Source organism: Arabidopsis lyrata (genome assembly GCF_000004255.2).
Source record: "Arabidopsis lyrata subsp. lyrata unplaced genomic scaffold ARALYscaffold_4, whole genome shotgun sequence".
Classification (NCBI taxonomy): Eukaryota; Viridiplantae; Streptophyta; class Magnoliopsida; order Brassicales; family Brassicaceae; genus Arabidopsis; species Arabidopsis lyrata.
In genome coordinates, this window is record NW_003302552.1 from 5,832,520 (window position 1) to 5,850,037 (window position 17,518).

Below are 17,518 nucleotides of genomic sequence, written 5' to 3' on the forward strand. Positions count from 1 at the left end.
CTAAGCTCGTCAAAAAGTTTCTTAAAAGTCTTCCGCATAAGAAGTATATTCACATCGTGGCTTCTCTTGAACAAGTTTTAGACCTAAAGAATACAACTTTCAAAGATATCGTCAGACGTCTTAAAACATACGACGAGCGTATTAATGATGAGGAAGAAGCTCAAGACGATCAAAGTAAATTGATGTATACAAGCGCGGAAACTACTTACTAAGGGGATTACAGAAACAGAGGACGAGGTGGAAGAGGATTCTACAGGGGTAAAAGTCGTGGCATGTATGGTGGAAGAGACCTCTCGTAGATAACATGTTTTCAGTGTGATAAAACCGGTCACTTTGCATCACAGTGTCCAGACCGGTTGCTAAAGTTACAAGAAGCGCAGGAGAATGAAGTCAAAGATACACAGAATGCAGATGAGCTTATGATGCATGAGGTCGTTTACTTGAATGAAAAGCATTGCGTACCTAGCAGTTTTGAAACAAACATCAATGGAGAAGAATGCTGGTGTCTAGATAACGGTGCTAGTAATCATATGACTGGAGATAAAAGGTACTTTGATCAGTTAGATGAAACTATTACAGTGTTGGGGTCGGATCCCACACATTTTCGGTAGGATCCACTTGGATCTGTCCACGTCATTATTACATAATAATCCTCTCGGAATTCGAGATATTTTATTGAACTTGACTAGTTGGGAGTTCGATTCAGCTCACTAAAAGAGTTTGATCTTTACCAGTACGGAGTTCGCTCTTATTCAACATACAGTTCGGCCGAAGCGAGGAGAATATTGTTCAAGGCTCGCAGTAGCATCAACGCGCGGGAGTTCGGAGTCAGCAAGAAAGTGTTTGGAAAGCCCATGTGAAGCCCAAGACAATTCAAGTTCAAGCCGTTTCGGTCAAAATTGTAACTTACATGATTAATGCGGATCAATATAATTATGTACAGTGAATGACCGCATTAATCATGTTTTAGGTATAAAAACAACCTCAAACGCATGTGTTTGAGGGAGAGATCTTTTTACTTACTACTATGATAGAACTCTCCTAAGATCGGCACTCTTGAGGTTGAGTAAGTGATTGACTTTGCATCAAAGAGATGGGAAGATCAAGTTGGTGCAAAGGAAATGGATTGAATGGTCGCACAAAGGTTGCGGAAGGCCTTTGATTTACCGATCTTGATCTCGTCGTTGGATATTACGCACCAAAGAGAAGAACAAGAAATTGATCTAACTTGAAAGAGTTTTTGATAAAAGATTAGATGTTTTTCAAAGAAGAAGTACAAGTGACTTAAATAGAGAAGTGAGAAGGGGAAGAGTTAGTCTTGGAACAAGCTCCAAGACAACTCGGAAATAACAAAGCATTAAAACGAAAATTGAACACAAAATATGACCCTTGGCCTTCAAATTTGCGAGATTCTTCTTCTTCTTTAGGATGGGCTGGGCCGAATTGATAATGGGGGTTTTGGAAGTGTTACTCAAGCCTCATTAAAAACCTAACAAGGAAAACCCATTGGGACAAAACCTTAGAAGGGAAAAAGAGTACCCAAGTAACACTTAGCCCATTACCAATTGTCTTGGGCTGTTATCGAAACAAAAGTGGTTTGGATAACTCCGCTTGTGCGCTGGTCCAAGTGTCTAAGGAGTCCGCTAACGGCTTGGTTGAGAAGTCTTGTCTTTGAACGAGTCATCGGACCCGTTGGGTCGGCCAAAGCTTCCTCCGCTACATGTTGCTCCTCGGCTACGAGCTGCTCCGGTGGTTCTAGTTCCGAGTCTGGTTCGCCCATAGTCATATCATGCCCTCCCTCTTGAAAAGGATTTGTCCTCAAATCCGTTTCATCTGCAAGAAAAGGAGATAAATCAGCAACGTTAAAGCTTGAACTTATGTTATACTTACCTCGGAGATCAAATTGATAAGAATTGTCATTGATCCGTTTTGTGATAGTGAATGGTCCATCGATCCTTGGCATCAATTTGGTACTCCTCTCGGCTGGGAATCGTTCCTTTCTTAAGTGTATCCAAACTTGGTCACCACTCTCAAAGACCACATGTCGCCGGCCCTTGTTAGCTTGTTCGACATATTTCTTCGTTTTTTCTTCAATGTTCTTCCGAGCACTCTCATGGATTTGCTGCACCATTTCGGCCTTTCTTTTCCCATCTAAGCTTGTTCTTACACTCAAAGGCAAAGGCATCAAATCCAAAGGAGAGGTGGGGTTGAACCCATAAACAATTTGAAATGGCGAAAACTTAGAAGCGGAATGAACGGCATGATTGTATGCAAACTCTATATGCGGCAAACACTCTTCCCAAGTCCTAAGATTCTTTATAATTAATGTGCGCAAGAGTGTGCCTAAGGTTCTATTAACCACTTCGGTTTGCCCATCGGTTTGTGGATGACAAGTAGTAGAGAATAAGAGCTTAGTTCCAAGTTTAGACCACAATGTTTTCCAAAAATAGCTAAGAAACTTGGTGTCCCTATCCGAAACAATGGTTCTAGGCATGCCATGCAAACGAACAACTTCCTTAAAGAACACATTAGCAACATGAGATGCATCATCGGTTTTATGACAAGCAATGAAATGCGCCATCTTAGAAAACCTATCAACGACTACGAAAATCGAGTCCTTTTTGGTTTTAGTACTAGGCAATCCAAGCACAAAATCCATTGATATGTCAGTCCAAGCATGAGAAGGAATGGGTAAAGGAGTATACAAACCGTTCGGTTGCACTTTGGACTTAGCCTTTTTACACGTGACACACCTTCCACATATTCGTTCAACGTCTCTTACCATGTGAGGCCAATGGAAATGATCCTTCATTATCTCAAGAGTTTTGGCAACTCCAAAGTGCCCCATAAGTCCTCCTCCGTGTGCTTCCCTAACAAATAAGTCTCGAAGGGAACATTTAGGAATACACAAACGGTTCCCATAAAAGAGAAACCCGTCTTACCTATGATAGCGGCCCGAAGCCAACTTAGAACAAGCCTTATAAATTTCTTGAAAATCCGGATCAGAATCATAGAGTTCTTTAATTTGTTCAAAACCCAAAAGCTTGGCATCAAGAGTTGAGAGTAAGGTGTACCTTCGGGATAATGCGTCGGCTACGACATTATCCTTACCTTTTTTATACTTGATGACATACGGAAATGTCTCAATGAATTCTACCCACCTTGCATGTCTTTTGTTGAGTTTTTGTTGACCCTTGAGATGCTTAAGAGATTCATGATCGGTGTGTATGACGAACTCCTTCGGCCATAAGTAATGTTGCCACGTTTGTAAAGCCCGGACCAAAGCGTAAAGTTCTTTGTCATACGTCGGATAGTTCAAGGTGGCACCACCGAGCTTCTCACTAAAATAGGCTATGGGCTTCTTATCCTGCATTAAAACAGCTCCAATACCTATACCGGAGGCGTCACATTCGATTTCAAAGGTTTTAAGAAAATTGGGTAAAATCAAAATAGGAGCATTAGTAAGCTTCTCTTTAAGGGCTTGAAAGGCTTTCTCTTGAGCTTCTTCCCATTTGAACCAAACATCTTTCTTGATTACTTCGGTGAGTGGTGCGGCTAAGGTGCTAAAATCTTTAACAAAACGTCTATAGAAACCGGCAAGGCCGTGGAAGCTCCGAACTTCTCCAACGGTTTTAGGGCTAGGCCACTCTTTGATCGCCTTCACTTTCTCCTCATCCACCTTAACACCATATGCACTTACAACAAAGCCTAGGAAAACAAGATTATCCGTGCAAAAGGTGCACTTCTTAAGATTTGCAAAAAGCTTTTCTTCCCTAAGGACTTTTATGACCGATTCTAAATGATCAATATGTTCAGCCATGTTCTTGCTATAAACCAAAATATCATCAAAATAAACTACCACGAAATGACCAATGAATGCTCTAAGGACATGGTTCATTACGCGCATGAATGTACTAGGTGCATTTGTCAAACCGAATGGCATAACTAACCATTCGTACAACCCATGTTTCGTTTTAAATGCAGTTTTCCATTCGTCTCCTTCTTTCATTCTAATTTGATGATAGCCACTTTTCAAATCAATTTTAGAGAAAATGCATGAACCATGCAACTTATCAAGCATATCATCAAGTCTAGGAATAGGGTGGCGATACTTCACCGTAATATTGTTGATTGCCCGGCAATCGACGCACATACGCCAACTCCCGTCTTTCTTTGGCACAAGTAGGACCGGAACGGCGCACGGACTCATACTCTCGCGGATATGCCCTTTAGGCATGAGTTCGTCGACTTGTCGTTGTAATTCCTTGGTCTCCATCGGATTGGTTCGGTAGGCTGGACGGTTTGGTAGTGTTGCTCCCGGCACAAAGTCAATTTGATGTTCAATTCCCCGGATAGGTGGTAAACCATTGGGGCTATCTTCGGGAAACACATCCTTGTAATTCTGCAAAAGGGAAGTCAACTCACTCGGATCGGCCGGTGCAAGGTTAGCCAAAGTCGTTAGTGCTTCTTTGTAAACCAATAACAAAATAGGTTGTTTAGAGAACATAGCTTGCTTAACCTTGTTAGCCTTAATAAAGAAATTAGGCTGTTTACGAACTTTGGTTTCCTTGGCCGAGAGTTGGAGTTGATCCTCACATACCTCTTGTGGCGTCAATGGAATAAGAGTGGTCTTCTTGCCTTTGAACATGAACGAGTATCGGTTAGTAAAACCGTCATGGATCACTCTCCGATCCGATTGCCATGGTCGGCCTAAAAGGATATGTCCGGCGTCCATTGGTAGTACGTCACAAAGAATTCGGTCCTCGTAGCTTCTGATCGCTAATGGAACAACTACTTGGTTCTTAACACTCATTTCTCCATCGTCGTTAAGCCATTGTAGTTGATACGGCTTAGGATGCTTTTGCGGCTTCAACCCAAGTTTTCGGACCATTGTCTCACTCGCCACATTCGTACAACTTCCTCCGTCAATGATCAAACTATAAACTTTCTCATGGACAAGACATCGCGTATGGAATAGGTTCTCTCTTTGCTCTTCTTCCTCGGTTCGGGTTTGGATGCTTAATGTTCGCTTTGCAACGTAAGATTCTCCGGACCTCTTTCCATACTTATCCAGGGATGAGTCCATGTCTTGTTCCTTATCCTGGTCCTCCGAAACCTTTCTCAACACTAGGAGCTTTCCACTTGCCGGCTTGGCAATACACTCTTCGGACGACGATTCTGATTGCGGTATGGGCTCGTCTTCGGATTCCAACTCACCATTCTCTCTTATGACCATCACTTTCTTATTTGTACACTCATTAGCATAGTGCCCACGTCCATGACACTTGAAGCATCGGAGGTCACGGGATCTAGAAGTGGTGGTGCCTTCGGGCTTGGTCTTGTCTTGGTCTTGGATGGTCGGGAATGATCTAGGCTCGACTTTAGGAACGACGGCTGGTTTGCTTTCTCTTGGATAGCTAGGTCGGTTCGAATCATAACTCGGCCTTGAGGAACCCTTTCTCTTAAGTTGTTGCTCCACAAGGATAGCCTTATGTAGCATCCCTTCCAACTCCTCGTAGTGTTGCATCTCGACACGATCCTGAATTTCACGGTTCAATCCTCCCAAGAACCTTGACATTGTTGCCTCTCTATCCTCCATTACATGCGCACGCAACATCAAAGTTTCCATCTCTTGATAATAGTCTTCCACGGACCACACACCTTGAGTTAGCTTCCGGAGTTTGGAGTAGAGCTCACGGTGATAATGGCTAGGCACAAACCTACGCCTCATGAGAAGCTTTAGTTCTTCCCATGTCTCAATCGGATATTCCCCATTACACCGTCTCGTAGTGACAATTTGATCCCACCAACTAAGTGCATAGTCGTAGAACTCGGTAGCGGCTACTTTCACACGGTTGACGTTGGCGAAATTGTGGCAATTGAATACAAGCTCCATTTTCTTCTCCCAATCTAAGTAGGCGTCCGGATCATTCTTTCCATGGAATGGCGGTACCTTCATCTTGTAACGTCCAAGATTTTCGACCATCAAATCTCTCTCTCCTCCGTTACGTCTCGTCCTCCGGCTGCTCCGGTGAGAGAAGTTACCGTGGCTGCTGTAGTATTCTTGAGCATTTTTATCAGCCGTTTCTTTCCTCGGGTCCTTGGTTTGGTGGTTCGCCTCCTTTCGAGATCGGGCTCCATCCGAGATGATGACTTGTTGTCTTGTTCACCCGGCGCTTTCTCTTTCCCCTTAAGCTGATCGGTAATTGGTTTAAGCTTGGCATCCATCATTTTCTCCATTTGTATCGTGAGAGCTTCGATGAGGATCTTGTTATTAGCACTAACCCCCGAGCTTGAATCGGATGTCACCATTCCTGTCAACACAACAAAGCTAAACCAGTCACTAGTACAAAGAAAAAAATAGCAACGATCTTCCTAAAACAGATGAACTTGAACGGACAAAATAAAATATCAATTCATGCTTAAAAATTCCAGAAACACTTTTATAAAATACTAGACTCGTCCTAGATTCAGATCCAATTGGTTTCGCAATTTAATCACAAGCCAATTATTTATGAAAATTAAAACAAGATGACAGTGAAGATGAATAGTCTAACGAGAAGATGAACAGACAAAGAAAATGAAATGAAAAGATGAACAGGTGAAATGAATGGAACGAGATGATGGAATGATGAAAGATGAGGATGGATAGAGTACTCAACTTCAGAGCGTGCTCTGATACCACTTGATTGAACTCTCCTAAGATCGGCACTCTTGAGGTTGAGTAAGTGATTGACTTTGCATCAAAGAGATGGGAAGATCAAGTTGGTGCAAAGGAAATGGATTGAATGGTCGCACAAAGGTTGCGGAAGGCCTTTGATTTACCGATCTTGATCTCGTCGTTGGATATTACGCACCAAAGAGAAGAACAAGAAATTGATCTAACTTGAAAGAGTTTTTGATAAAAGATTAGATGTTTTTCAAAGAAGAAGTACAAGTGACTTAAATAGAGAAGTGAGAAGGGGAAGAGTTAGTCTTGGAACAAGCTCCAAGACAACTCGGAAATAACAAAGCATTAAAACGAAAATTGAACACAAAATATGACCCTTGGCCTTCAAATTTGCGAGATTCTTCTTCTTCTTTAGGATGGGCTGGGCCGAATTGATAATGGGGGTTTTGGAAGTGTTACTCAAGCCTCATTAAAAACCTACTAAGGAAAACCCATTGGGACAAAACCTTAGAAGGGAAAAAGAGTACCCAAGTAACACTTAGCCCATTACCAATTGTCTTGGGCTGTTATCGAAACCAAAGTGGTTTGGATAACTCCGCTTGTGAGCTGGTCCAAGTGTCTAAGGAGTCCGCTAACGGCTTGGTTGAGAAGTCTTGTCTTTGAACGAGTCATCGGACCCGTTGGGTCGGCCAAAGCTTCCTCCGCTACATGTTGCTCCTCGGCTACGAGCGGTTCCTTGGCTACGAGCTGCTCCGGTGGTTCTAGTTCCGAGTCTTGTTCGCCCATAGTCATATCATACTATCAAACAATACAAAATACTCTTTTCTCTTACAATTTCGCAAGGCCTTTTGTACTTCGTTCTTATCAAATTTCTTTACTTTATTCTTTTCTTGGTTAATTTCCCTTTCGAATTCTCATATTCATTCGTTGATTTTAAGAGTTTTTCTCCACTAAAATACTTAAAGACAATTGAGTGTGAATCCTACATCCACATTTTGGCGCCGCCTGTGGGGAGTTACCACAAAACTCTTTAATCTCAAAATCCTTCTTTCCCAACCAAGAAACTATGGCTGAGCAGCAAGCTTTGAGCGATGCAATTACCTTGCTTAATCAGACAACCACTTGTCTGACCACTCAGATTGGTACACTCGTTGATGCCAACACCACTTTTAGTGAAAGGTTGAACTCAATCGAGCAAACTTTGACGAGTGTTCAAACCACTCATGCAGATTTGTCAAACGCGCAGAACGTTGTTTCAAGCCGTTTAGATACTTTGCCTTCAGTAGCAGCGCGTCAGCGTAGGCTATTCGTAACTCCCGCACAAAACAGGACCAGGAATACTCAAACTCCTCCTGCAGGCCAACCTTCTAGTACTAGCAATCAGGCAGCCGTAGGGGATGGGACTAACCTAATCGGGGAAAAAATTCCCCAGGATCAGGGAAACCCAGCGATTGATGACGGATTCCTTATGGAAAATCCCGATGTCACCTTTTTAGATGATTTCGTCAAAGTTCGTCAAGAGCTTGATGAAATGAAGTCGAAGTTTCATCAGGCGACCAGTTCGGCGCCTGAGATCGATCGATTAATCGAAGAAACTCGGCGAACACCGTTTACCTCGAGAATCTCTAACCTTCGGATCAAGGATTCTCAAAAGGTCAAATTGCCAACTTATGATGGTAAGGGAGATCCTAAAAATCACCTCGGTGCTTTTCAGATTGCTGCTGGCAGAATCGATCTAGAACCAGACGAGGAAGATGCCGGATATTGCAAACTATTCTCCGAGAATCTATCCGGATCGGCCCTGCTATGGTTCACTCAGTTGGAGCCTGGAACTATTGATAGTTTTAAGGAATTGTCCTCTGCATTCCTAAAGCAGTATTCCATGTTCATGGAAAAGGCAACATCTAATGTAGATCTTTGGAATTTAACCCAAGGTCAGAATGAACCACTTCGCAAATATATCGCTAAATTCAAAGAAGTGATAGCCAAAAATCCTGGGGTATCGCACGCTGCTGCCCTTTTTGCTTTAAGGAACGGACTCTGGCATGAATCGATTTTGGGAAGAAATCATCTTCAATCGTCCAAACACCATCCAAGATACTTTATTCAGAGCTACTAATTGGATGGAGGCAGAAGAAGAAAAGCTTAGCCTCGCTAAAAAGCATCGGCCAGCAAAATTGGTCGTTGGAAATCCAACTAAAAAGTTCGAACCAAAAGATCAAAAGCGGTTCGGAGTTAACCCGGCTACTAATGCTGTAGGAAAACCCTCCCCAAGCAGAGGAAGATACAATCCTCCTAATACTTGGGTTAGAGATGAGAGTGCCTATTGCGATATTCACAGAGTAAACGGGCACTCCACCAAAGATTGCAGCGTACTCAAAAAGCACCTCACCGAACTGTGGGCAGCTGGAGAGCTCGCTAACTTCAATATCGAGGAGTTTGTGGAATCTTATCACAAAGAAAAAGAAGATTCCGAAGCTTCTATTCCTCCTGAAAAGAAACATAAGCCCAATGGGCCTGGAACTCCGAACACTCCTAAGAAAAGGATCGATGTTATAATGGGAGGATCCAAATTATGCCGAGATTCGATCAGATCAATCAAAAGGCACAAGAAATCAGCAGCAATTCAAACCGCTGTAGGTTTTCAGTCAAATGAACAAACACCTTCCATCTCTTTTGACAATTCGGACACTCAATGATTAACAGGACCTCATGACGATGCTCTTGTGATAACTTTAGATGTTGCGAACTTCGAAGTGACAAGGTGCCTAATTGATACTGAAGCTCGGTAGATCTCATATTTCTATACACTTTTCAAAGAATGGGAATCAGTAAAGCCGACATTATCGGTCTACCAGCACCATTGGTAGCTTTCACAAGTGACACATCTATGTCCTTAGGAAACATAAAACTACCAGTACTAGCCGCAGGGGTTCCAAAGATCGTAGAATTCATTGTTTTCGACCGATCGGCCGCTTACAACATAATTCTCGGGACTCCGTGGATATACCAAATGAAGGCTATACCTTCAACTTATCACCAATGTGTGAAATTTCCGACTCCTGGAGGAATCGGAACCATTCAAGGGGATCAAGAAACATCGCGTTCTTGCTACCTCATGGGACATCGTTTAAAGCTCAAATAGCAATTAATGATAAATGCGAAGCAAGAAAGCACCTCGCGTTACCCAAGTGGTCTCAGTCCGGATGAAGTTACCACAGAAATTGAAATTGATTCCGAATTTCCAGATCGAAAAGTAAAAATCGGTACTACTTTAGATTCAGAAATCAAAGATCAGTTGGTAACATTTCTAAAAGAAAATAAACATACTTTTGCCTGGTCGGCAAAAGATATGCCCGGAATCGACAAAAGTATCATCACCCATGATTTAAACGTCGATCCCAGTTTTAAACCAATAAAGCAGAAAAGAAGAAAACTGGGTCCTGAACGAGCTCAGGCGGTCAATGACGAAGTTGATAAGCTTTTGAAAATTGGTTCCATTAGGGAAGTAAAGTACCCGGACTGGTTAGCAAACCCCGTGGTAGTCAAAAAGAAGAATGGAAAGTGGAGAGTATGTGTCGATTTCACTGACATTAACAAAGCATGTCCAAAAGACAGTTTTCCTCTCCCTCATATCGATCGGCTCGTAGAATCAACAGCCGGAAATGAACTCTTTACATTCATGGATGCATTTTCTGGATATAAACAGATCATGATGAATCCTGAAGATGAAGAAAAAACATCCTTCATAACAGATAGAGGAATATACTGTTATAAAGTTATGCCATTCGGTTTAAAAAATGCCGGGGCGATATACCGACGTTTAGTTAACAAAATGTTTGCAAAATATTTGGGCAAAACGATGGAAGTTTATATAGATGATATGCTCGTAAAATCTCTTAAGAAATTCGAGCACATCACTCATCTTGAACAATGTTTCAAAATTCTGAATGAGTTCGGAATGAAATTAAATCTAGCTAAATGTTCTTTTGGCGTACCTTCCGGAGAATTCCTGGGGTACATAGTCACGGAAAGAAGAATAGAAGCAAATCCTAATAAGATTAACGCTTTCCTCACAATGCCTTCGCCAAAAAACATTAAAGAGGTCCAACGATTGACGGGAAGGATCGCTGCATTGAATCGTTTCATCTCGAAATCTACCTATAAATGTCTCCCTTTTTATCAAATTTTAAAAGGAAACAAAAAATTTTGGTGGGATGATCAATGCGAAGCAACATTTGGTCAACTCAAAACTTATCTGACAACACCGCCGGTTCTCTCAAAACCTGAGTCAGATGAGAAACTTTATCTTTACATTTCAGTTTCTAACCATTCTATAAGTGGGGTTTTAGTTCAAGAGGACCGAGGTGAACAAAAGCCGATTTTCTACATAAGTAAATCTCTTACTAGTCCATAAACGAGATATACTATGATGGAGAAATTAGCTTTAGAAGTAGTCATATCTGCTAGAAAACTCAGACCTTATTTCCAATCTCATCCGATAGAAGTTTTGACTTCTCATCCACCTCGCTCAATTCTTCACGGTCCAAGTCAGTCCGGTAGATTGGCGAAATGGGCAATCAAACTCAGTGAGTACGATATAGAATACAAAAGTCGAACTAGCGCAAAAGCACAAGTTCTGGCTGATTTTCTAACCGAACTACCATTAGATGATGGAATCCTTATTGAAACGGACTCCACATTGAAATTGCATGTAGATGGCTATTCTTCTAAACAAGGATCCGGAATCGGTATTAGGCTCGAAACTCCGACAAAGGAAATAATCGAACAATCATTTTGATTAATGTTCCCGGCTTCGAACAATGAAGCGGAATATGAAGCTCTCTTAGCAGGACTTCGGCTTGCTCTTCCGAACCCAAACCAAGGAAGTTTAGACTCAAAGATAATACTTCCGCTAATGATTGGGGGGCTGACTGGAGGGTACCCATCAAAAATTTTATTCTTAATGGAGAACTACCATCGAACAAGTGGCAAGTTCGCAAATTAAGAATCATCAGCGCTAAGTATTGCATAGTTAAAGAGTCATTATACAAGCGAGGTGTCAGTGACCCTTATCTTTTATGTATTTTCGGATCCGAAGTTGAAATAGTGACAAGCGAGGTCCACGAAGGGCTTTGTGGTAGTCATTCTTCGGGACGATCAGTGGCCTTCAAAATCAAACGGTTAGGATATTTCTGGCCAACTATGATTTCTGACTGCATCGATTACGCCAAACGGTGTAAAAAGTGCCAGATGCACGCTCCTCTTATTCACCAGCCGTCTGAATTTTTGTCATCTATATCCGCTCTATACCCTTTCATGAGATGGTCAATGGATATAGTTGGTCCGATGCATCGTTCAACACGAGGCGTCCAATACTTATTAGTTTTAACGGACTATTTTTCCAAATGGATTGAAGCTGAAGCTTACATAAACATAAAAGATTCTGTAGTAAAGACATTCTTGTGGAAACACATTATTTGTCGCTATGGAGTTCCCTACGAAATTGTAACGGACAATGGTCCTCAATTCATTTCAAATGACTTTGAAGATTTTTGTTCCGCTTGGGGAATAAAACTTAGCTACTCAACGCCGAGGTATCCTCAAGGAAATGGGCAAGCGGAAGCTTCCAATAAAACCATTCTCAGCAATCTTACAAAACGTTTGAGTGCTCGAAAAGGTGGGTGGTATGACGAGTTGCAACCTGTGTTGTGGGCTAATCGAACAACCCCGAGGCGAGCAACGGGAGAGACTCCATTCTCATTAGTCTATGGGATGGAAGCAGTAGTCCCAGCCGAGCTGAATGTTCCCGGGTTACGTCGGAGCGAAGCTCCACACAACGAAGAGCTAAATTCTAAATTATTAGAAGACGTTCTCGATACAATTGATGGAAGGCGAGACCAATCCCTTATTCGACTTCAGAACTATCAGCAGTTGACCGCTCGATACTATAACTCAAAGTTGAAAAACAAACCTTTAAATGTAGGAGACTTTTTTTTAAGGCGAGTGTTCGATAACACAAAAGAAGAAGGAGCCGGAAAACTCGGTATTAACTGGAAAGGCCCTTATCAAATCACAGAAAAAGTCCGAAATGGTGTATACCGTTTACAAGACCTCGACGGTAATCCCGTTCAAAGGTCTTGGAACATCAACAACTTGAAAAAGTTTTATTGCTAAAATAAAAATATTTCGAACTACGATTTGGCTTTTTGGGTACGTAGACAGCTCGCTAAACACGAGTCCAACTATAAAAATAAAAATATTATTCCAATCATGGAGTCTTGTTTTTATCCTCGGGCATGAATATAAAAATATGTTGCGAACAATGTATAAAGAAATATTTCTCGCTAAGCAAAAACCAGATCTAGAAGGGTCTTGAATTACGGAATAGCTCTGCTCCTTGGCCTGCGAGGTCAACGATGCTCATAATGCAACCTGGCATGTTTCCGTACTCCTGAAGTCCTAGTTCGATCCAATCGGAAGGATGGGCTTCGAGGCGATGAAGCTCGCGAGCAATATCGAGGCGACGCTTCTCTAGTTCCCTTCTCCTCTTCCTAATCTCTTTTTTCTCATCTTCAAGCTCATCGTGCCGAATGATGAGCTGAAGAATATAAAACGCTTCGTTTAGCAATGACAAAAGTAGTCAAAAGCACCGGGGAAAACAATACCTTGTTAATAAATTCCTCAGCCTTGACACGATCTTGAGCTGATAATCTCTCGATTAATACGATCGGAACCTGAATGCTGGTTCCCCTCCTCAATATTCGTGACTCTTCCGGTTCGCCAGTTCCTCCTGTTTTTATGAGCTCGATGTCTGGCGCCCCCGGAAGATCATCACTTATCGCTCTGAATGAGTCAGAAGGAGTCTCTGAAGAATTACCTTCCTCGAACATTTTTGTAGAACAATTGTTGATAAAACTCAATGATAAACTACACCCACTTTATACTCGAAAAATACTCGACCACATTTAAGAGGGTTAATTGACGATTTCCCAAATCGGAAATTACTACTTTTATGGAAAATGTAATCGAATTAATTGCTAATTGTATTCCCTAGATTAATCGCATTAAATAAGATTTAAGTAAATCGGCAAATTTAAAGCAAAAGGGGAAATATGATTAATGTTGTTGGGCCTCAAGCCCAGCGGTATTTTATAAACAAAAATAAGAGGATGTTCGATCAAAAGTCTTCGCCCGTTAATGATTCCAGCGAGATGGAGGATCCCGAACAGATTTCAGAGGATAATCCCTCGTCAGAGGACAAATCGAGAGGACCAGAGAAATCATCGATAGCTTTCGTCTCCGGTTCTTCGTTCTCTTCAGTCCTTAACATCGGAAATCTCCGAAACTCTGAAGAACACGAAACAAAAGAGGACCCGTTGCTGGTTGCCAAGGATAGATGAGAAAATTTATCTAGCATGCGGAGGAATCTTCGGAGACAAGTAGGAATGATGGCCACGATGTCTAAGCCGTTCCTCTTCCATTCATGTGGTTCAGATTCCAGGCGAAGGATCTCTCTTTCCATTTTCTTTATGCGCTCATCAAGAGCACGGCGCCTCCTTCCGATTCTTTGTCTCTTATCGCATAAAACTTTATGTCTCCCGACGATCTGTTTGAACAAACATTTTGTCAACTGTCCGGAAAAGAATTTACAGTGTTCCGAAAAGACTAAAAATTAGAAAGGGAACCTTTTCCAAGAAGTCATAACATTTGACCCTTTCTTTCTCCGTTCGGAAATGAAAAACGTAGGGTGAATGACTCCCTTTGGAGAGAATCCGTCTTCGTATTCAAACAATGGATCCCCGTTTGAAGTTGTTATTCTTGAGCTTGATCTGAAAGAAGATAGCGGCATATTTCAGTTTTTTCTTATAATAAACTGTGAGAGTCTTTCAGAATTCTTTTAAAGGAGAAAGATGTTCGGATTTCCTAAAAAATAATAATATATTGCGGGCCTGCTAGAGCAGACTTCGGGTCCAATTAAAACATGGCCCAACACTTTCAAAGTCATTTTTAGGCTATGGTCATTTTTACGGCAAAATTCTCATGAATTATAAAAATCTTATCCCTCGATAAGAAGTTAAGCCGAGCTCCATCCTCGCTTTCAAGAGACAGAGGAAAAATACTTGTTAAGATTTTTTCTTTAAAAAAGGCAAGTGAGCCTGATCAGCTCATCTCTCACAATTCATAAAACCTCTTTGGTGGGCTAGGACTTGCAAACCTAGAATCGCATCCAAACGTTTTACTTAAATAAAAAAAAATCATATGCAGAAGCATGTACATGATTGTGTTCAGTCACACTAATTAAACAAAATATTTCCGTCAAACGGAGTAGTCCTCATGGACTCAACAAAACAATTTTTTAAGAGCTTTCCTCTACCTCTGGAGAACCCTCGCATGGCCGAGAACCTTCGTCAACCTCAAATTGAGAGGGGGAATCTCCAAATACCAAAGAAAATTGTTTCTGATCGAGAGTAGGACGGGAAGCCGAGGATAACTCGGATTTAACTGCAGCGAGTTCGGCAGTAACTTCCCTCCTCTCATTCTCGAACGAAACTCTTCCATTCTCTAGTCCCCCAATCAGGTCTAGATTACTCTTCAGCTCGGCTCGATCGGATTGAAGTTTAGTCCAGACTTCTTTGTCTTTGATAAACTTCATGATAGACTGAATAAGTTGCCTACCGAAGCCCCTCATTCCTTCTCGAGCGTTATGTTCGGCTTCAGCGATCTCGCGAGCCCTAGTCTTTGCTAAAAAGTCGGCCTTATGGCTCGCTTCCTCGGACAAAGCCGTAGCCTCTTCTAACTCAGTCTTCAAGCGAAGAGCATTAGACCTCGCAGAATCTCTTTCAGCATTTGCAATTCTGAGGCGTTGCTCGTTAGCAGCCAAAGTCTTCTTCATATTCTCGAAGTACGACTCGAGGGCTTTCGCCTGCTCGAGTCGGTTAGACTGATTGACTAGTTTATGTTCATTGATCTCCTTCTTAGCCTTTGCGGTCTCTCTCATCGCTTGGTGAAGAAGATTCTCATAATGGAAGATCATTCCATTAGTCTCCGTAAACGCCTTCAAAGTAAAAAAAAAATGTCATTCAGACAAAAATATTTTACTTAATTAAAAGGGGGTTATCATAGTAAAAATCAAGAAGTTCCGAACCTGGGATAGGTGGCAAGCTCGATTGACGTACATCTGACGGATTTCCGGCCTCCAAACTGAAAAAGGGGGAAGGGATGCCCCTCCCCTAGTTTGAAAACTCCGGAAGATGTCCCCGATCTCTTCTCCGCCTACAGAACAAAGGAGAATAGTAGATTAATAAAATAGCTGATGTCTGTAACAAGTCTTGCTAAGGCTCGCGTTCTAAAAAACTTACCAGTTTCAGAAATCGAAGCTGGTGAAGGGTTTTCAGTACTAACACTCAACCCTTGAGACGAAGGAAACTCTGGTCTCAATTCATCGATTTCTTCTGGAATTACTATGTCGCTCGGAAGAGGGAGCTCAGGGTCTAAAGGTTCCAAAGAAGGAAAAACAGAATGCAAAGGGCTAGGAGCTCGTAACGGAGAACTAAATCTGACGGTTTTGAGTTTCTCGTTTGACAAAGTATCTGAGTCTGGAGCTTTCCTCTTTGTATAAGGAGAAGAAGTAACTTCTCTCTCTCTCTCTTGTACGGAAGGGCAAATAGCGGTAGCAATTGGAGGGTTGTTAGGAATCTCGGCTCCGTGAGAATCCACCGCAATTGACAGAGCTGCTTCTAAAGAACCGTCATCGACCAAGAGGGTCTTCATGTGGAAGTTACCAACCCTTGAGATTGGGGCGATCCATTTCTTTTTCCCAATTTCGGATAATTGATCCTTAAGAGCCTTAGTCTTGGCAAGGATTTTTCTTTTATCACGGGCATTCAGGCTCGAGACATCTTTCTCTTCAGAAGGAGGATCGAGGGGATGAGTTTGACCATCTTTGATAGCGAGCCCCGCATTATGAATACGTTGAAGGGTGAAGGAATTCTAATTTGTTTCACCCTCGGAAACGATTCGAAAGAAAGATAAGAAATCAACAGTTGGACGGGGAATAGTTTGATTCCCTGAAATAAAATGTTGAGTTAAGAATTCTATTTCTTTCACACAGTACAGTAAAAAATAGTAAAGGTTGGTTCTAACCAAGTATAGACGACCAATTTAGGAGAAGAAGACCGGAAAGACCTTGGACGGAGTGAGGATTGACTCGGAAAAAGAACCAGTATTTCCTCCAAGGCCCATCATGCGAGGGCATTCCGTCGATCAGGTTACGGTCAAAGATAGGGTTCATAGAAAAAATACCCGCCGCTGTGGATTCACGGGCTCTAAATAGCCCTAAGAGTTCGCTACTGGTGAGAGAAAACCCTGCTTCTACCGAAACAGTCAAGGTACTCAGGACATATCGGAAAAAGTTGGGAGCCATTTGGGGAAAAGCAATACCCAGATGGAGGAGGTACAAAAGAAGAACTTCCGGTATGGGAAAAAATAAACCGCAACCTTTGAAATAGACTTCGTAAGCACAACAGTAACCTTCTCGTACTATTTCCGGAGACTCATTGGGTTTAGGAAGGGAGAATTCTATTTCCTGAGGGATGTTGCAGAGGCGACGAAGAGCGCCAAGGGAAGCATGGGTCGATTGAGACCTAAAATGCGGACCGAATTTATCTCCACTTTGGGTGAAGACTTCGTTCCCTCTGGGAACAAGGATTCCCTGACTATCATCCTCGTTGTCTGAGACATAAACGGCTGGGGAATAAATTTTTTACTAGAAGATTTTTCTTTCTCTGGTTTGGTAAAAGCTTTTTGGGGTGAATGTACGCTGTAAAAGTCGTCGTTCCATTTAAC

General features: G+C 42.0%; 1 protein-coding gene across 1 annotated transcript; it reads right to left on the reverse strand.

Moving 5' to 3' along the window:
- Positions 1–15,029: 15,029 nt before the first annotated feature.
- Positions 15,030–17,096, reverse strand: LOC110229089. Its single transcript, XM_021027963.1, has 4 exons — positions 16,859–17,096; positions 16,033–16,614; positions 15,819–15,946; positions 15,030–15,728 (listed from the first exon to the last, which is right to left on the reverse strand). The coding sequence occupies exons 1-4, from the start codon at positions 17,094–17,096 to the stop codon at positions 15,030–15,032; spliced, it is 1,647 nt and encodes a 548-aa protein (XP_020883622.1).
- Between the last annotated feature and the right edge of the window lie 422 nt (positions 17,097–17,518).